Here is a 22,082-nt window from a genome sequence, read left to right on the forward strand (position 1 = left end):
GCCAGTGATATGGCTGCTTCAGAGGCATTTTGGAAATGTTAAAATTATCAGCAATCATTTCCCTATAGCATGGCTATCCAAATCACCTGATCATAATCTGTGTTAAATTATGGCTGTGGGGTTACCTGAAAGATGTTGTGATCAGTGCTCCAATTACAAAGGTAGCTGAACTGATGGCATGCATTGTGCAATGCACTCTGAACACAACCCATGAGTCACTCCAATCTGTCATGGAACATTCTGTTTCTTTATTTTAGCTTTTGGCAGAAAACTATGGACAGCATATTGAACATGTCTTGCACCAGTCTCATGACAATTACAAACTGATGTCATTTTGCATTTCATACGTCTTTTGGCTTCATGAAAATTAGAAACATATTGTCCCCATCTGATGTTGTACAACCTAAACTTGGCTGATGGGCTTAGCTAACTAACACTCCCAAAACTATTGAAGGGGAAACTTGTGCAGTCATGCACATTGAACAGTACGAATGGTGTAATACGCAACTCAAACCATAGGAACCGAATTGTGGTTCATCTGTGATTTGTAGATGACCTCATTTACATTAAGATGCTTACAGTGCCATCCATTTGAAATATTTCTTTTTCCATGACATTCCCCTTGCATCAATAATATGCTGTTCAAATTTGACATTCGGAGTAGTGCTTCTCTTTCTACAGTGTTTTGAAACTGGGACACATTTTCTGTAGCGTTTTGGCAGATATTTACAGTTTCTTTTTTGCAACATGTAGATGGAGTCAGCCCAAAGAAATCTTACTCATTGTGTCTTTTGTATGTCACCCAGCATCACCAAAAGAATTGGTTTGTGTCCCATTACAAACTAACTTATTTTTAAAGTGGAATTTTACATGCCTATTCGATAGTGCATATTATTTGTTGTATCAGCATGTATTAACAGGAACAGTAAAACTTGAGGAATAATCTGTACTCCAGCAGTGACTGAGCAGCACTTCTGCATGTTGGTAGTAGTCAGCACAGGAAAGAGTGGTGCATTCACTGCTGGAGTACTGATTATTCTTCATGTTTTACTGTCCTACTTTCAAAATCATTTTGGTTTAACTTGAAACAAACTGACATTTTCTGTTGATGCTGGGAATCATATGAAAGATGTGACAAGCAGGATTTTTTTGAGCTGACTCCAGGTAGATGTTGCAGGAGGGGGGGGGGGGGGGGGGGGGGGGGGAAGAAAATTGCAAACATCTGCTAAAACAGGAGAGAAAATGTGACTGATGACTGTTAGGAGAGACACTCATATTATCCTGCTCAGATGGTAAGATTGTGATTAAAATATTCATCAGCAGAGTAACAGCATTTCTGTACCAGAGTGCTTTATCATTTCCTTTTTATTGACTCAGTTTCAATCTTTCAAAAATATGTCTTTTTTAGCTTATTGCATATTTTTGTTCACATATATTGTGGGATCCATGCAGAAAGACCAAGTCTGTGTGTAGGAAGAATGAAAATTTCTTTGTTTCTATTTTCACACCTGTGATGAAAGTTATTTGATCATCACTACAGATCTGATGACAATGAGTGGCTGGACTTTATGGGAGGGAGTTCTTGGTGTGGAATGGGTGACAGCTGTTGAAGTGAAGGTACTTTTGGTGGTTGGTAGGTTTGATGTGGATGCCTATGTCAGTACCTCGGAACACGTAAGACCTACCAACCACCCAACAGTACCTACATTTTGACAGCTGCCACCCATTCCACACCAAGAATTATCTTCCACACCAGCCAACCATGGTCATTGTATCTGTACTAATGAGGTGTCACTCTCTAAATATGCCAAGAGTCTTACTGAAGCCTTCACAGAATTCATAGACTTGAATTCAATGACTGTTTCACAGCCTGTATCATGTGGATTTTTCCCACAGACACCAGCTTTTCTGAATTGTGTAGGTGAGAACTTTCCCTGTTCCTTCCCTTTGGTCCTGTATCCCCCTTCACTGTCCTCCATCCTTTTCTGCCTATCCCCTCCTATGCTAACACTCCAGCCTTACACATGCTATCGCAGCAGAGCAACTGCTTAGTTCTTTCCCCTTCTCTGCTTCTCCCTCCCCCCCCCCCCCCCAAAAAAAAAATTCCTATCTCCCTCCCCTTTTGTACCTCACTACCCATCCCAGTAAAGATCACTGTTTACCTCAGATGCAGTCACTGTTTGGCTATTTCATTGCTCCTATCTGTCAACCAACACCTCTTGTTTATGGTCGCTGTGTGGGATTTGCTGAGCAGTCTAAGGCACTGCAATCATGGACTGTGCGGCTGGTCCCGGCGGAGGTTCGAGTCCTCCCTTGGGCATGGGTGTGTGTGTGTTTGTCCTTGGGATAATTTAGGTTGAGTAGTGTGTAAGCTTAGGGACTAATGACCTTAGCAGTTAAGTCCCATAAGATTTCACACACATTTGAACATTTTTTTGTTTATGGTTGGTAGTAATCTATCTTTGTCATATTGTTGTTATTCCATTCCAGATTTTCTGTTGTCTGATTTTGTCAAAAAATAGATTCATATGAAATGAAAAAATACATATCATGCTTGTGCAGAATTAATTGATGATCAAACTTTAACCATCACTATTAAATTGAAAGAGAACTTTAAACAAATTATGACTCAAAATATATTTCACTAAGTGCTGTCATGTAAAAACCAGTCTACTAGTACTCCTTATTCTTCCAATAATTCACTTCCATCTTATTAATCTGCAACAAATTTAAGATGATTTGAAAAAATTATAATCTGTGTCATTAACCTATTGGTACCAAAAATGCAATATTTAGTGGAACCTCAAAACTGTGTTATATTATGTATGCACTTATGTTAACTGTATTTATAATATTAAAGAGAAAAACACTTCCAAGCTTCTGCAATATTATATTTATTTGCTCACAGATCAACTTTTGGCTCCTTAGGCCATCTTGAGGCAACAACTGAATGTTGCAAACACAGATGAATGTGATGTGTGATATACACAGATATTGTTTGTACGAAAGATACAAATGTAACATATTGTTCACATAGGAAAACATTACATTTTTTTGTCTCATAGAAATAATTACATTAACTAAAAAGTGGAGAGGTAAACAAAGTTTGTATATGGAGGAACATTTAACAAGTGATGAAAAATAAGATGAATTTATAGTCTGAATCTAGCATTTGTAACAAAAACTTAATTTAACACAGGGGAGGAAAAGACATTGAGTCTGATCATTTAATACTAAGCTGGCATTCTGTTTCATGTGTTTGTTGGTTTCCAGTATTTCCAGCAGGGCCATCTTTCTGCTTTTCTTAACAGTCTGTAAAACTTCACATTCTAAATCGTATGAATGGTTTCCTGTTGAAAGGTGATCCGCAAAAGTTGAATCTTCCTTCTTTAATCTCCAGCTTCTCTCATGCTCAGATAACCTTATTGGCACAGCTCTGCCTGATAAATGTTTTGAAACAGAATGCAAATGATTTTATGCACACCACTCTGTGCCAAGTGTTCCACTTTGCTTTTATTATTGAATAATTTTTTACACATCTTCGTATTATAAAAAGCAGGTCCGTATTTGTGAGACTAACTTTTTTGCAAGATAACCTGTAATGTTGCCAATATATGGGATTATGCCCAAGGTTTAGTAACTACTGACTGACTGCTGTTGGCCCGTGAACAGAAGTGATGTAATTTTACATATATTCTTTTTTTGTAGAACAATATCAGTCATGATAAAACTATAACCATTGCTGGAAGTCATATGTTTGATGGTCTGTGGTTCTGTTTGGAAGGCTGATTCAGGTAATGGAACAGATGTGAGGCGATGTACCATTGAATGGAAAGCTGCATGTTTCTTGCTGTGTGGATACTGGGAGCTTACAGGGATTACCATATCTGTAGTTAACATTGTTTCTGTAAATGCCGAATAAGTACCTCCTTGTAATAATACCCAGATTAAGGTTGAAGAAATTTATAGAAGGGCCCCACAGCTTCATTGTAAAGAGAATTTTTGTATGTTGCCAGTTAAAATGTTGTAGTAAAGTATCTAATTGTCTTGTGGTACTGGTCCAAAGACACAGCATGTCATCCACATATCTGAATAAGTACTTGATTTTGAATTCAGTGTCTCTTTCTGTAAGAAAATTTGTTGAAGATTGTCCATGAAAATTTCAGATAGTATATGATTAAGTGGTGAACACACAGCTAGGCCATTAGACAGACTGTAATACTTGTTTTGGAACTGGATGTAAGCTGTTTTACACACATTTGAGTAGCACTGATCATGTCATGTAATTCTGCATGATTCACTTTGGATTTGTGCTAAAGATCTGTTAATATGTTTATACATTCATCAGTAAGAACTTTTGTAAACATGCAAGTGACACTGAATGGTATTAGTTTAGAGCTGGATGGGATTTGTATGTATTTAATTTTATCAACAATAGAAGTAGAACTTTTGATACCAAACTTAGGTTTCAATTTGGTTCTCTTTAATGATATAACCTAGCTTTTTCACTAGTAGATAATGTCATCAAATGACAGAGACACCTTATCCTGAATGGGGGCTAAATTCTCCAAGAAGCGGTAAATTTGGGGAGAGGTCCATGACAGGAAGAATGGTTTAATTGGGTTGGTATCTGTTACCTTGATGGCTGCAAAGTGCTGCTGTAGATGTTTCTCATAAAATTCCCAGTCCTTGGCTGCTTTGTTGTAGGCCTGGAAATAGGGCAGTTAGGCCAGTGAATTTTTAAGCAATGTTACCAGGTCCATTAACACTCTCTCCAACAGGGCCATGTGTTCCTGCAGCTGTCACAGGAAACTCTGAAGGACAGCCTCCAAGGCTGCCTCTGTCAACATTGTAACTTCAGTAACAACACATGTGAATAACGAACCTTATGAGCTACCACTTGTCTTGTAACACATACAACCATGTATGCCAATAATTATACAGTCACTGTAATTCTGACACTATGAACACATTCAATACACTGTCCTTTACATAGCCAGCGTAGAATCAATAAGACGTACAGTCATTCCGTAAACAGAGTGAAGTTAACATGAGCATAAACCATTATAGAATGAAAGAGAAGCTACTCCACTCCAGGATTATACAGATTGACATGTGACACATTTCTTAGTAGTGGTGCTGGGTGGCAGCTGTGTGAGTTGCTCTTGATGAATGGCTGTCAGTGCTGTCTGAATGTGTCACTTCCTGGTGATTGAGCCTAGGCACCATGTGCCAGCATGTGCTAGTTGAATTAAAACATGATGGGCTGGTGCCTCGCAATGGTGCCCATAGGATAGCTGGAAGACAAATGGTGACTTGTAAGTAGCCATAAAAACTTTACAGCTCTGACCATGTTAAAAACCTGCATAATACTGACTCTTAAATCATTTTCTTGAAAGAAAAACTCATGAATGCACTTTATTTTTTCCGTTCCCAGAGACCTAGGGGATAAGTGGAGTATTAAATGTTCAGACTGAATATCCTTTTTCCCACTATGTTAAATTAAGTTTTTGTTACAAATACTAGATGCAAACTGTAAATTCATCTTATTTTTCATCAGTGTTAAATATATCTTCATACAAAAACTTTGTTTCCTTCCCCATTTTTAGTTGCTGTAATTATTTCTATGTAACAAAAAATGTAATGTTCCCCTTCCTAAACAATATATGTTATTTTTGAATTTTCTGTATAAATAATATCTTTGTAAGTCACTCAAAATGTTTATCTGTATTTGTGACATTTGATTGTCACCTGAAGATGGTCTAAAAAGCCAAAAGCCAGTTCATGACTAAATAAGCATAATTTTACAGAACATTATGAAGTAATCCCTTTTTAATATTATTATCAAGGCAGTTGAGCCAATGGTACCACCTTATATCATTCATTAGGATTATCAGTATGAAGCTTAGCATTTATCATAGTGAAGGTAGAATTTATTGTGTCAATCTGTCCATTTTCTCTAGGGAGTACACATGTTATTAAAATGTGTTCAATTCCTTTCGTAATACAGTACTCCTTGAAAGCTTCTGAAGTATAGCAAGTACATCTATTGGCAATTATTTCTACTGGATTCCCAAAATTAGTTTTTGTGTAATTCTGTCTTACTAATTGCTTCTGCTGATTTTGTAGTCTTTACAGGATATATCCAGATAAACTTGGTAAATGCATTGATAATACGAGGTGCATTCAAGTTCTAAGGCCTCTGATATTTTTTCTCCGGACTGGAAAGAGATAGAAACATGCGCATTGTTTTAAAATGAGGCTGTGTTCATTGTCAATATGTCCCAGAGATGACAGCACCATATGGCAGATGGAATTTTACCGCCAGCGGCGAGAATGAGAACTGTTTTAAATACTTAAAATTGCGATGTTTTCCTTACTTGAACAGCGCGCAATCATTCGTTTTCTGAATTTGCGTGGTGTGAAACCAATTGAAATTCATCGGCAGTTGAAGGAGACATGTGGTGATGGAGTTATGGATGTGTCGAAAGTGCGTTCATGGGTGCGACAGTTTAATGAAGGCAGAACATCGTGTGACAACAAACCAAAACAACCTTGGGCTCGCACAAGCCGATCTGACGACATGATCGAGAAAGTGGAGAGAATTGTTTTGGGGGATCGCCGAATGACTGTTGAACAGATGACCTCCAGAGTTGGCATTTCTGTGGGTTCTGTGCACACAATCCTGCATGACGACCTGAAAATGCGAAAAGTGTCATCCAGGTGGGTGCCACGAATGCTGAAGGATGACCACATGGCTGCCTGTGTGGCATGTTGCCAAGCAATGTTGACGCGCAACGACAGCATGAATGGGACTTTCTTTTCATCAGCTGTGACAATGGATGAGACGTGGATGCCATTTTTCAATCCAGAAACAAAGCGCCAGTCAGCTCAATGGAAGCACACAGATTCACCGCCACCAAAAAAATTTCGGGTAACCACCAGTGCTGAAGAAAATGATGGTGTCCATGTTCTGGGACAGCGAGGGCGTAATCCTTACCCATTGCATTCCAAAGGGCACTACAGTAACAGGTGCATCCTACGAAAATGTTTTGAAGAACAAATTCCTTCCTGCACTGCAACAAAAACATCCAGGAAGGGCTGCGTGTGTGCTGTTTCACCAAGACAACGCACCCGCACATCGAGCTAACGTTACGCAACAGTTTCTTCGTGATAACAACTTTGAAGTGATTCCTCATGCTCCCTTCTCACCTGACCTGGCTCCTAGTGTCTTTTTGCTTCTTCCAACAATGAAAGACACTCTCCGTGGCTGCACATTCACCAGCCGTGCTGCTATTGCCTCAGCCATTTTCCAGTGGTCAAAACAGACTCCTAAAGAAGCCTTCGCCGCTGCCATGGAATCATGGCATCAGCGTTGTGAAAAATGTGTACGTCTGCAGGGCGATTACGTTGAGAAGTAACGCCAGTTTCATCGATTTCGGGTGAGTAGTTAAGTAGAAAAAAAAATAGGAGGCTTTAGAACTTGAATACACCTCGTATGTAGAATATAGTTGTATACTTTGTGAGTTGGTGAAAGTGGTCCAATATGATCCATGTGATAAGCACATAATGGCTCATTTTCATTGAATAAGAGATGAAGGAAACCTTCCTTCTTTCCTGATTTCTTATTCACAATTAAATATTTTACACAAATGAAGATAAGTCTTTTCACCTTCTCAGTCAAATCTAGTATATAATAATCTTGTTTTACATTCTGTCCAGTTCAATTAACCACATAATATAATTTCTCATGCACAAGCTTGATGATTTCATGTTGCATAATGTGTGGAACCACGAAATTCTCTCTCTTATCTTAGAACTTGAAAAGAATTTCATCGCTCATTAAAAAGTCTTCCTAAAGCCATTCTTTGAGAATGCTTTTGATCACTGCCAAACCATCATCCTCCTCCTCAGCTTTCCTGGTTCTAGCTGTTAAACCATCTGCAAAACCAAGCAGTATATTTACATCATGACTTAAGGCATCTGAATATTTCACCCTAGATCAGTTTTTGACAGTGTAGGAATGTTCTTCCAAGACTATTTTGCTATACTTGGTAAGAAGTCTTTCTTATACTTAGCTTTTTGGAATGCAACACAGTCTATTACAATTTTAAAACATATTCCTAATAAATACATTTGGAGTTCCTTTAAGGCATTAACAACAGCTAAAACTTCAAACTCATTACTATTGTATTTTTTCTCTTGAGATGTTGTCTTTTTACTCATATATGAGACTGGATGCAACTTGTCATCATCTAAAGATTTTTGTAATAACATGGTTCAAAAATATTGTTTGCTTGAGTCTGAGTGTAATTCAGTTTTGCATTTTAGGATGTAGAGCTGTAAAATTGAATATGATGAAAGGATATCTTTCAGCATCTTGCTCTGCTCTCTTCTTCTTCAGACCTATATTCTTGATGCCTACTCAGTACATCACTCAGAGGTTTGGCAGCTGTAGAGTAATTTGAGATATACTTTCTGACCTAGGAAACATTCTATTGCTATAACATATTTTGGTTCTTGAAAATTTTTGACAGATGTCATATTTTCAGAAGTATGTCAGAGTTGTCCACACTGTATAACATAGCCAAGAAATTCAATAGTTTTCTTCAAGAAATGACTTTTGCAAAATTAATTTCCAAAACTTAATCTGCTGCAGTTTTTATACACTCCTGGAAATTGAAATAAGAACACCGTGAATTCATTGTCCCAGGAAGGGGAAACTTTATTGACACATTCCTGGGGTCAGATACATCACATGATCACACTGACAGAACCACAGGCACATAGACACAGGCAGAGCATGCACAATGTCGGCACTAGTACAGTGTATATCCACCTTTCGCAGCAATGCAGGCTGCTATTCTCCCATGGAGACGATCGTAGAGATGCTGGATGTAGTCCTGTGGAACGGCTTGCCATGCCATTTCCACCTGGCGCCTCAGTTGGACCAGCGTTCATGCTGGACGTGCAGACCGCGTGAGACGACGCTTCATCCAGTCCCAAACATGCTCAATGGGGGACAGATCCGGAGATCTTGCTGGCCAGGGTAGTTGACTTACACCTTCTAGAGCACGTTGGGTGGCACGGGATACATGCGGACGTGCATTGTCCTGTTGGAACAGCAAGTTCCCTTGCCGGTCTAGGAATGGTAGAACAATGGGTTCGATGACGGTTTGGATGTACTGTGCACTATTCAGTGTCCCCTCGACGATCACCAGTGGTGTACGGCCAGTGTAGGAGATCGCTCCCCACACCATGATGCCGGGTGTTGGCCCTGTGTGCCTCGGTCGTATGTAGTCCTGATTGTGGCGCTCACCTGCACAGCGCCAAACACGCATACGACCATCATTGGCACCAAGGCAGAAGCGACTCTCATCGCTGAAGATGACACGTCTCCATTCGTCCCTCCATTCACGCCTGTCGCGACACCACTGGAGGCGGGCTGCACAATGTTGGGGCGTGAGCGGAAGACGGCCTAACGGTGTGCGGGACCGTAGCCCAGCTTCATGGAGATGGTTGCGAATGGTCCTCGCCGATACCCCAGGAGCAACAGTGTCCCTAATTTGCTGGGAAGTGGCGGTGCGGTCCCCTAGGGCACTGCGTAGGATCCTACGGTCTTGGCGTGCATCCGTGCATCGCTGCGGTCCGGTCCCAGGTCGACGGGCACGTGCACCTTCCGCCAACCACTGGCGACAACATCGATGTACTGTGGAGACCTCACGCCCCACGTGTTGAGCAATTCGGCGGTACGTCCACCCGGCCTCCCGCATGCCCACTATATGCCCTCGCTCAAAGTCCGTCAGCTGCACATACGGTTCACGTCCATGCTGTCGCGGCATGCTACCAGTGTTAAAGACTGTGATGGAGCTCCGTATGCCACGGCAAACTGGCTGACACTGACGGCGGCGGTGCACAAATGCTGCGCAGCTAGCGCCATTCGACGGCCAACACCGCGGTTCCTGGTGTGTCCGCTGTGCCGTGCGTGTGATCATTGCTTGTACAGCCCTCTCGCAGTGTCCGGAGCAAGTATGGTGGGTCTGACACACCGGTGTCAATGTGTTCTTTTTTCCATTTCCAGGAGTGTATAATGTATCTGCAGAATGAGAATTTTTTCAGATGAAGCAGTTATATTATAATATTGTGTGTATATTACATGTTGGCTTGTATTTAGCCACTAAATCTTCACTATATTCCTTTGTTTCATCATTAATAGAGCTTTCAATATCTAATTCTGCTTTTTGTGCTATATGGATACACATAAGATGAGCTTTCCATTCTGGCCTCCTAATGGTAATTCCGTCCTTGTTTATTAAAACTTCACTTTGGTCTAGAAGACCATTCTTAGCTGCCATTTCTAAGTTCATAGTGTCTGTAGAAACCACAAAAATGTCTATTTCAGTTTTCATGTCATGAATCACAACAATGCCTGTAAAATACCCTTGTGGAGAGACAAAGTTTTTCACAAATCCTATCAGACTTCATCTGTACCTTGCAAACTTGGAGAATTCATAATCTACATCTTCATCTACATCTACATGACTACTCTGCAATTCACATTTAAGTGCTTGGCAGAGGATTCATCAAACCACAATCATACTATCTCTCTACCATTCCGCTCCCGAACAGCGCGCGTGAAAAACGAGCACCTAAACCTTTCTGTTCGAGCTCTGATTTCACTTATTTTATTTTGATGATCATTCCTACCTATGTAGGTTGGGCTCAACAAAATATTTTTGCATTCGGAAGAAAATGTTGGTGACTGAAATTTTGTTAATAGATCTCGTCGCGACGAAAAACGTCTTTACTTTAATGACTTCCATCCCAACTCGCGTACCATATCTGCCACACACTCTCCCCTAGTACATGATAATACAAAATGAGCTGCCGTTTTTTGCACCCTTCAATGTCCTCCATCAATCCCACCTGGTAAGGATCCCACACAGCACAGCAATGTTCTAACAGAGGACGAATGAGTGTAGTGTAAGCTGTCTCTTTAGTAGACTTGTTGCATCTTCTAAGCGTCCTGCCAATCAAACGCAACCTTTGGCTCACCTTTCCCACAATATTATCTATGTGGTCTTTCCAACTGAAGTTGTTCATAATTTTAACACCCAGGTACTTAGTTGAATTGACAGCCTTGAAAATTGTACTATTTATCGAGTAATCGAATTCCAACGGATTTATTTTGGAACTCATGTGGATCACCTCACACTTTTAATTATTTAGCGTCAACTGCCACCTGCCACACCATACAGCAATATTTTCTAAATCGCTTTGCAACTGATACTGGTCTTCTGATGACCTTACTAGATGGTAAATTACAGCATCATCTGCAAACAACTGAAGAGAACTGCTCAGATTGTCACCCAGTTCATTTATATAGATCAGGAACAGCAGAGGTCCCAGGACGCTTCCCTGGGGAACACCTGATATCACTTCAGTTTTACTCGATGATTTGCCATCTATTACTACAAACTGCGACCTTCCTGATAGGAAATCACGAATCCAGTCGCACAACTGAGACGATACCCCATAGGCCCACAGTTTGATTAGAAGTCACTTGTGAGGAACGGTGTCAAAAGCTTTCCGGAAATCTAGAAATACGGAATCAACTTGAGATCCCCTGTTGATAGCTGCCATTACTTCGTGTGAATAAAGAGCTAGCTGCGTTGCACAAGAACGATGTTTTCTGAAACCATGCTGATTATGTATCAATAGATCATTCCCTTCGAGGTGATTCATGATGTTTGAATACAGTATATGCTCCAAAACCCTACTGCAAACCAATGTCAATGATATGGGTCTGTAGTTCGATGGAATACTCCTACTACCCTTCATAAACACTGGTGCGACCTGCACAATTTTCCAATCTGTAGGTACAGATCTATCGGTGAGCGAGCGGTTGTGTATGATTGCTAAGTAGGGAGCTATTGTGTCAGCGTAATCTGAAAGGAACCTAATCGGTATACCATCTGGACCTGAAAACTTGCCCATATCAAGCGATTTGAGTTGCTTCGCAACCCCTAAGGTATCTGCTTCTAAGAAACTCATGCTAGCAGCTGTTCGTGTTTCAAATTCTGGAATATTCCATTCATCTTCCCTAGTGAAGGAATTTCGTAAAACTGCATTCAATAACTACACTTTAGCGGCACAGTCATCGGTAACAGTACCATCGGCACTGCGCAGCGAAGGTATTGACTGTGCCTTGCCGCTTGTGTGCTTTACATATGACCAGAATTTCTTCAGGTTTTCTACCAAATTTCGAGACAATGTTTTGTTGTGGAACCTATTAAAGGCATCTAGCATTGAAGTCCGTGCCAAATTTCGCGTGTCTGTTAATTTTAGCCAATCTTCGGGATTTCGCGTTCTTCTGAACATCTCATGCTTTTTTCGTTGCCTCTGCAACAGCGTTCAGACCTGTTTTGTGTACCATGGGGGATCAGTTCCATCTCTTACCAATTTATGAGGTATGAATCTCTCAATTGCTGTTGCTACTATATCTTTGAATTTGAGCCACATCTCGTCTACATTTGCATAGTCAGTTTGGAAGGAATGGAGATTGTCTGATAGGAAGGCTTCTAGTGACACTTTATCCACTTTTTTAAATAAAATTATTTTGCATTTGTTTCTGGTGGATTTGGAAGAAACGGTATTGAGCCTAGCTACAATGACCTTTTGACCACTAATCCCTGTATCAGTCATGATGCTCTCTATTAGCTCTGGATTGTTTGTGGCTAAGAGGTCAAGTGTGTTTTCACAGCCATTTACAAAAACTCGTGGGTTTGTGGACTAACTGCTCGAAATAATTTTCAGAGAAAGCATTTAGGACAACCTCGGAAGATGTTTTCTGCCTACCACCGGTTTTGAATAAGTATTTTTGCCAACATATCGAGGGAAGGTTGAAATCCCCACCAACTATAACCGTATGAGTGGGGCATTTATTTGTTATGAGACTCAAATTTTCTCTGAACTGTTCAGCAACTATATCATCGGAGTCTGGGTGTCGGTAGAAGGAGCCAATTATTAACTTAGTTCGGCTGTTAAGTATAACCTCCACCCATACCAATTCGCACGGAGTATCTACTTCGACTTCACTACAAGATAAAGCACTACTGACAGACACAAACACTCCACCACCAATACTGCCTAATCTATCTTTCCTGAACACTGTCTGAGACTTCGTAAAAATTTCTGCAGAACTTATTTCAGGCTTTAGCCAGCTTTCTGTACCTATAATGATTTCAGCTTCTGTGCTTTCTATTAGCGCTTGTAGCTCAGGGACTTTCCCAGCACAACTACAACAATTTACAACTACAATTCCGACTGTTCCTTGATCCAAGCACGTCCTGTATTTGCCTTGTACCCTTTGAGATTGCAGCCCACCACGTACTTCCCCGAGGCCTTCTAACCTAAAAAACTGCCCAGTCCACGCCACACAGCCTCCGCTACCCGTGTAGCCGCCAGCTGAGTGTAGTGAACTCCTGACCTATTCAGCGGAACCCGAAACCCCACCACCCTATGGCGCAAGTCAAGTGTTCTACCAATAAAACACAGTCTTCAGTTCACCTTACCCACAACATTTTTTGTGTGTTCTTTCCTGTTTAAGTTGCTTGTAATTGTAACTCCTAGGCATTTAGTTGAATTTACAGCCTTTAGATTTGACTGATTGATAGTGTAACTGAAGTTTAACAGATACCTTTTAGTACTAATGTGGATGACACTTTTCATTATTTAGGGCCAATTGCCAATTTTCACACTATACAGATATATTTTCTATATCATTTTGCAACTTGTTGTGATCTTCTGATGCTAGATGATGAATGACAGCTTTGTCTGCAATCAACCTAAAATGACTGCTCAGATTCCTGATAAGGAACAGCAAAGGGATGAGAACACTACCTTGGGGAATGGCAGAAATCACTGTTGTTTTGCTCAGTGACTTTCCATCATTGACTTGACTTTCAATATGCTCACTCCAACCTTGTGATCACTCAATCCCATGCTGTGCTGAGCTGCAGACCACCATCTCTATTAAGGTTGTTATTGGTAATTTTTGTTTCAAGGGCTTCTTTAATTGCAGAGTCCCAGAAACCGTTAGTGCAAACCACAACAGAGGATTCATCAGATATGACCCCAAGTGTTCTTAGACATACTAAATCTTTAACTGGTCTCAGAAATTGCCAGATTTTTGTCAGAGGCCTGAGTATCAATTTGATCTTGTGCCTATTCAGCAGGCATCTTATTTTGCTCAACACAGAGTCACAGAATGGCAAAAAAACAAACAAGTTTCTCTTCCTGCCCCTTGTCAGTGGTATTATTGTGATTCTTGGTTTTGATCACTTCATTTATTTGCTGAAGATTGTAGTCATTGTTCCTGAAAACCCTGCATAGGTGACACAGCTAACGGGGCAGGTTATCTGCCCCTGATATCATTCTTGCATGATGCACCAATGTTTGTAACACGGTGCGGTTTTGTGCTGGAGAGCTTCTGTGAAGTGTGGAAAGTAGGAGACGAGGTACTGTTGGAATTTAAGCTGTGAGGATGGGGTGTGAGTCGTGCTTTCTTAGCTCAGTTGGTAGAGCACTTGCCCGTGAAAGGCAAAGGTCCTGAGTTCAAGTCTCGGTCCAACACACAGTTTTAATCTGCCAGGAAGTTTCAAAAAGAAATATCACTGATGTAGTAGACTGGTGCCTGAGGAACATAGTGGGGTTGTGTTCACTCGAAACTTGCAGGGAAAAATTCTGCTGACAGCTTATATATTAGCAGTCTCAACCAGTATGAAGCACAAAATCTTCTTTGAATGTTAACCAGTAATGTTAACTGCATGTGTACCATCATGAGTAAATAACAGCTATTCATATGAACCATTCATTATTTCTCACTAGAAGGCAGCCATGCTACAAGTTGTTGGAAAATATTTATTTAAAACCTTAGGAGGAGGTGGGATAAAGTGAACAACTCATTTACCTGCATGAAGAGGGTTATTGGCATCTACTAAACATCAAAAATTAAACAGTGGAAACTCCAGACTGGAATACCAACAATATAAGGAAATGGACAGACTGATACTCACCCTGAAGATGACTCATTGGGTTGCAGACAGGCACAAACAAAAGATTGTTACACATTATAGCTTTGGGCCAAAGCCTTCTTCAGCAAAGAAAACACACATACTTCATACATTCATGTAATGAAAAACACACACACACACACACACACACACACACACACACACACACACACACATATGCTCACAAGCAATCACCCTTCATGCACACGTCATGTGTGTGTGTGTGTGTGTGTGTGTGTGTGTGTGTGTGTTTTCTTTGCTGAAGAAGGCTTTGGCAAAAACTTGTAATGTGTAATAATCTTTTCGTTGTGCCTGTCTGCAACTCAGTGGGTCATCTTTATGGTAAGTAGCAATCTATCCTTTTCCTAATATTGTTAAACAGCAAAATATTGCCAGTTTTACATGAGACATGAAGATGTTGCATTAGCCTTGAGTGATATTTAATATTATTTAATTAACACTGAAAGTAGTTATGTAATTTTCGTGATGTTAACTACATTGTATTTGTGGACTTCCAGAATGGCTTAAAATCACCTTTTCAGGTTATTAACACCTATTTCACCAACTCACAATAAATCACAAACTAATGCATTACCAAAAATTATCAGTAGTATAAAAAGGAAACAGTAAGATTCACACAGCAAATACAGGTGTGGGGTTGTCATGAAGGTACTTTGTGTCACAGTCTTTCACAGCCTTGTTATGTCTAGGTGACTCAAACATTTTTAGCTCATGGAAGGAATTAATGGTTACAAATAACCATGTGCCGCATAAAGAGGTAAGAAATGACAGCCTAATAAAGGTATTACAACAAAAGAATAGTTTGTAGGAGAGAGCATTAGAGCAGCTTTTAGATCCCCAAGAAAATTTGTGAACCAGGTTAAAGAATACTCAAAAAATGACTAGTATGTAATTAGCTTCACTGTAAATTTAACCTATATTTGCACTCTGGAAACCAAGTAGTGGTTTGAAACATTTAAATTTACCATTTTCCTCTTTTCCATTCACAACATAAAAGTTTTTCTGAACTGACAAGCAATATCTAAGAACTGGTCAAACAAGGGTTTTGTAAGCATATTAACATGAATGAATTTCTATTAATTTTCCAGCTGGGCTACACTATTTATTTACTAACACAGTGTAGTAATCCAGCATGTGATCACTTCCCCAATCTGAACAGTGCCTGTCATGAAAATCATATTAAGAGACCATCAAAAATGCAATTTTGCATTCACATTTGATCAGCAATCAATGTAATAATGATTTTGCACAAAACTTTCTCTTAGTTATACCTTTATGTCAAGCACCCTGTACTATTTCACACACATATAATCAATATTTATTTCATTTATTCCTTTCATATTCTGGTGACTCATGTTGTAAATACATCACAGGATATGGAACATGCCAGTTTTACAAGTTTGTTGTGGTTACATTCTATGGTATTATGTAAGTTGTACTGATTAGTTTCATATAAAGTATCTACAACTTAGGTACTACTGCAGAAAAATAAGTTTTGCAGATAAATAAATATTACAGGAAAAGTAAAAATTATAGAAAAATAATAGTCATCTAATTGGAGAATTTGCCCTTGTCTGTAGTAAACTATTCAATGAATAAAAACTATTCAATGAATAAAAACTGTACAAGAAAGTCCTGTGTACTGAGCCCAAGTAGAGAGATATTGAGAGTATTTTTCATGTGTTCATTCAGTGTACTGAGCATCAGCCTGCCACCTCTAGGTATTTTGCCCCATGACCAGTAAATCTCACCCATAGGACAGAGTCCATGTGGTTGACATTGGTGACATTGGTGAAGACTAAGTATGCAGTCCACCAGTGCAAAAGCCACATTAGAAGTCTCAACAAAAATTTTGGCAACCAACAGCCCTCAAACCAGCATCATTCTTCTATTCATCTACAGCCATGCAGAAAAGTTGTTAACATCTTCATATAAAAGATTACAAAGACCACGAGAAGAATTTCAACTGACCTTGAGTTTTGTCCAGTTGACACTTAATTTACATTATTGTCTAAGATGTATCAACATAACCAAAATAAGATCTTACTGATACTGATGTTATCTCTTTACTAGGCTGGTGAATGCTTTCTTGACTCTTTTATCACTTTTTGGAAATTGTATTTTTTATAATATAGCACACCCTTGACAAATATTATACTTTTGTGTAATTTATTCCTTATAAATTGGCATTGTTTGTATATTTGATCGATAATTTTTCATTTCAGTACCACCTTCCATGATAGAGCCAGAAGATGGTGTACTTGAAGTCAACGAAGGTGATTCCTTGGTAATTACATGCCCAGCAATTGATGCAAGTCCTCCGCCAAAGATTCAGTGGTTGAAAGTGAGTTTTGAACATTAATTTTTGTATTCATAGAAATTCCTAACCTCTCCACTAGTAGTTGTCTACATTAAAGCAACCATATTTATTTCTGTATGTGTAAAGCCAAACAACTTCTATTGTAAAGAAGAAAAATAATTTTGAACAGTTGCAATATTTGTGAATTAGGTTTACAATAACTAGATTCTGCATTGGAGTTACTAGTCACTGTAAGAAATAAGTAGCTGTCTGTGTACTCTGAGGTGGAATGCAAGTATGTAAGCGAAGCTCTGCTCTGGCATGTTGGGGCTGTGGCAGGTTCTCAAATGGAGTGACCAAGTCCTGAGAGCAGATGTCTTTCAGTACTTAACCTCTGATGAAATACTGAATAACCTTCTTCACTGTATAAGCTCAAATCAAAAAAATAAATTGATTTTTCCATCTGAGGTGAGCTATTGTCACAAACCAGTGTTAGATTCATGGTTCATCCTGTGAATCTAATCCTGTAACATGCATCATTTTCACTAACATCAACGAAAAATTTTGAGTGGTTTTTCTCATACATGATTAGCATACACGAATAAAATCTTGGTCATTGTGCCTTTTGTAACTTTAATAAGTTTTTATTTTAGCAAATTTGTCACTTTATTTGAAATCATCATCAGTGATCTTTGTAACAAGTATGATTTCACTTATAATTTGGTTACAAGAGAGTAAAAAGTGTTATTATTCATAACTGAGATGATATTCATAAAACTGTGACTGACATTGTAAGATCATAAATCTCAACATGAGTTATTACATATTTTGAAAACAGTGTCATTCATCCATGAAGAGATTGTTCTATGGTCCACAAATACAATGAAAAAGTAGTATCTGAATTCTATCTCATAGCTATTGTGTGCTCTTGAACATGATTCATCTTAGACTTTGTAAATCCTGTATTGAGGACATGACCTGATCTTGATGACTATAATCTTAATGTCTATGTCAATCACTGTGTGTTTTCTGGGGTTAGTGGTAACCCATATAAAATATTTCATAGTGATATCAGTGTAGTATTTTTATGATGTGTGTTGCAATCATTGGAATTTTGTGTAATTTTGATGTGTGTGTGTGTGTGCGTGTGTGTGGAACAACAGCATTGTAAAATGGATCATCACACTAGACTAATTTGGGACTGCTTTATGTAATGATTATTTAAAACTCAGGTTTAAACAACAATTTATGTATAACAAGAAACAAACTAACATTTTCCACTGACTCTGCCGATAACATGAAACATGATGAGGGTATTTGTTTAGTCTCATTCAATTTGCACATTTCAAAAACAAAATTGCAAATATCTAACAAAACACCAGAAAAAAATCTGCCTGATGATGCTTAGCAGAGACACCTAGTATGTAAGGCATTAACAACAACATGTGACATTACAAATCCATGTGTAATAAAGAGTAGACAAAGAGAGAGAGAGAGAGAGAGAGAGAGAGAGAGACAGCTGTTTTGCTTATTCTTTGGATTACTTTTGCAGGATGGCCACATAATTGACTTCTCAGATGAAGATCACTACTCACTGCGTGATTTAGGACGATCCTTGGAACTTCAAGAGGTAGCTCTGTCAGACAGAGGAACTTACTCTTGTTTAGCATATAATATTGTCGGCCGCACAACAGCGACATTCACTGTAGACATACTGAGGAAACCACAGTTCCCAGCTTCAGAAAACCAGGTGCAACAGATGCAATACACTGTTGTTGCTTCCTCAGACATCAAACTCGAGTGCCCCGTAACAGGTCATCCGAGGCCACAGGTATGTAATACTCTCTTAAAACTGAAAATATTTGTTTTTTTGTTTTCAGATTGGTCTATATCAAAAGTACATATGAAAATTCGTCTGGTGTTACACAGAATGACATCTTCTCCAGAATGAATATGGAGCCAATTAGGAAATTTTGTTAATTGATTTCAACAGCTTTCCTAATCACACTTCAACTTAACTTTATAATGTAGTTTACAGCTCATTGACAAATTATACTTTGTGTTACACTCTATAGGGAGGATACTTGCACCTCCCTATCAAAGTCTGTCCCTATTTGAGGTTTCCATTATTCATATGTACTAGAGGATGAAGGATATCACACTAGAAACATCAGAATTACTTATCTCTGATTTCATCCTTTGTGAATTCTGAACCAAATAACCATTTCAGTCTTTCAGTGGTGATTAAAGCAATTTATTTTGTTGACTGTGAATCAGACATCAGTTGTTGTATCTAAATTTATCTTAAGAAAGGAAGATTAGGGTTTAAAATCACATCAACTGTGAGGTCATTAGAGACAGAGCACATGCTTAGGTTGGTTAAGAGTGGGGAAGGAAATCAGTCATGCCCTCTCAGAGGAACCTTTCTGGAATTTGCCTTAAATTATGTAGGTAACTCATGGAAAGCCTCAATCTGGATGGTCAGCTGCAGATTTAAACTGTTGGCCTCACAAGTGGATAAATGTGTACTGTATAGAAATGAAACTTTAATTGAGTGTATGCCCTAAAATGTCATTTAAAGATGAATATTTTATTTTTCATATTGCAGTTATTTAATAGAATGCCATATTTTTTTTATTTTTTGTCTTACTTACTCAGTCCTTAGGTGCACCAGGCCACACAAGAGCATATTTTACTAGTACTGGAGTGAACCAATGACTTTAAATATGTTTCAGAGGTTGTGCAGCTGAAAACTATTGAACAATAGTGCAATTGTAACAGAATAGACAGAATCTTTGCTTCTTTTCATCAATATACAACTTTTTTACACATAAGAGTCTATATCCAGATGTGATAAACATAGACATTACAGTTATTAAAACAAACTCCAAGCCTCCCTCATAAAGGAAAAGGCAATGGTGGCTGTTGTGTATGAGCGCAAGAGCATATAAACACCCTAACTTTCGACAACTTGTGGATTTGTTAATTATTTTTCTTTGAACACTGTAAAACTTAATGTAGATGTAGTAATCTGAAATACATACCATTAAATCTACTGCACTATGCTACATTGCTACTCCTCTAGACTTCATGAAACCTGGTATCATGGTCAAAAGCACACCTTCAGTTGTGCACGTTTTAAGGAGCTTTTGCACATGTGCAACTGGCATGATGTAATTGCCTTATGGATCAAATGCATGGGGATTTGACAAAAAATGTGCACTGTTCGTTGTATGCACAGCTAGTATTTGCCAGAAAACTGCAAGTTTACATCAATGCCACTAGGTGGCAGCACAGTGTTGCAGACTACACACATCAAAAAAAGTTTTACATCACCTCAGTTCCGAGAGTTCTGGAACCTTTACAGAAAACTGGAATAGCAATCAACATAAATACCATTTTCACCCTTTTATTGCTAATGAAAACCACACATTGCACGTTGTACTGCCATACATTGAGACCTTCAGAAGTGTGGGTCCAGATTGCTGTACACACTGGTACCTCTAATACCCAGTATCATGTCCTTGTGCATTGATTCATTCCTGTATTCATCATGGCATACTATCCACAAGTTCATCAAGGCACTGTTGGTCCAGATAGTTCCACTCCTGAACAGTGATTTGGCATAGATCACTCAGAGTGGTTGGTGGGCCACATCATCCATAAACTGCCCTTTTCAATCTATCACAGGCATGTTCAATAGGGTTCATGTCAGGATAACATGCTGGCCACTCTAGTCAAGCAATGTCATTATCCTGAAGGAAGTCATCCACAAGATGTGCATGATGGGGTTTCGAATTGTTGTCCATGAACACGGATGCTTCACCAATACGCTGCCAATATGGTTGCACTATCGGTCAGAAGATGGCATTCACATATCGTACAGTCATTACGGCGTCTTCCATGACCACCAGTGGCATACATTGGCCCAACATAATGCTGACTCAAAACATCAGTGAATCTCCACCTTGCTGCACTCGCTGGACAGTGTGTCTAAGGCATGAATCCTGACTGGGTTGCCTCCAAACTCATCTCCGATAATTGTCTGGTTGAAGGCATATGTGCCACTCATCAGTGAAGAGAACGTGATACCAATCCTGACCGGTCCATTCAGCATGTTGTTGGGCCCATCTGCACCGCACTGCATGGTGTTGTGGTTGCAAAGACAGACGTTGGGAGTGAAGTCGGGCATCAAGCAGCCTATTGCGCACGGTTTGAGTTGTAACATGACGCCATGTGACTGCACAAAAAGCATTATTCAACATGGTGGCGTTGCTGTCAGGGTTACTCCGAGCCATAATCCATAGGTAGTGGTCATCCACTGCAGTAGTAGACCTTGAGTGGCCTGTGCGATGCATGTCATCGACAGTTCCTGTCTCTCTGTATCTCCTCCATGTCCAAACAACATTGCTTTGGTTCACTCTGAGACACCTGGACACTTCCCTTGTTGAGAGCCCTTCCTGGCAGAGAGTAACAATGTGGACATGATCAAATGCCAGTATTGACCGTCTAGGCATGGTTGAACTACAGACGACATGAGTCGCGTACCTCTTTCCTGGTGGAATGGCGGTAACTGATTGGCTGTCAGACCCCTACTGTCTAATAGGCACTGCTCATGCATGGTTGTTTACATCTTTGGGTGGGTTTAGTGACATCTCTGAACAGTCAAATGTACTGTTTCTGTGATA

General features: G+C 39.4%; 1 protein-coding gene across 1 annotated transcript in view; it reads left to right on the plus strand.

Moving 5' to 3' along the window:
* LOC126185204 (hemicentin-1-like) overlaps positions 1-22,082 on the plus strand; it is a 747,875-nt gene that overhangs the window by 434,906 nt on the left and 290,887 nt on the right. Inside the window, exons 30-31 of the mRNA XM_049928085.1 lie at positions 17,321-17,439; positions 18,947-19,225. Of these exons, the coding sequence (XP_049784042.1) occupies positions 17,321-17,439; positions 18,947-19,225 (398 nt within the window). The remainder of the gene's footprint in view (positions 1-17,320; positions 17,440-18,946; positions 19,226-22,082) is intronic.

This window comes from Schistocerca cancellata, chromosome 4 (assembly GCF_023864275.1).
Source record: "Schistocerca cancellata isolate TAMUIC-IGC-003103 chromosome 4, iqSchCanc2.1, whole genome shotgun sequence".
Classification (NCBI taxonomy): domain Eukaryota; kingdom Metazoa; phylum Arthropoda; class Insecta; order Orthoptera; family Acrididae; genus Schistocerca; species Schistocerca cancellata.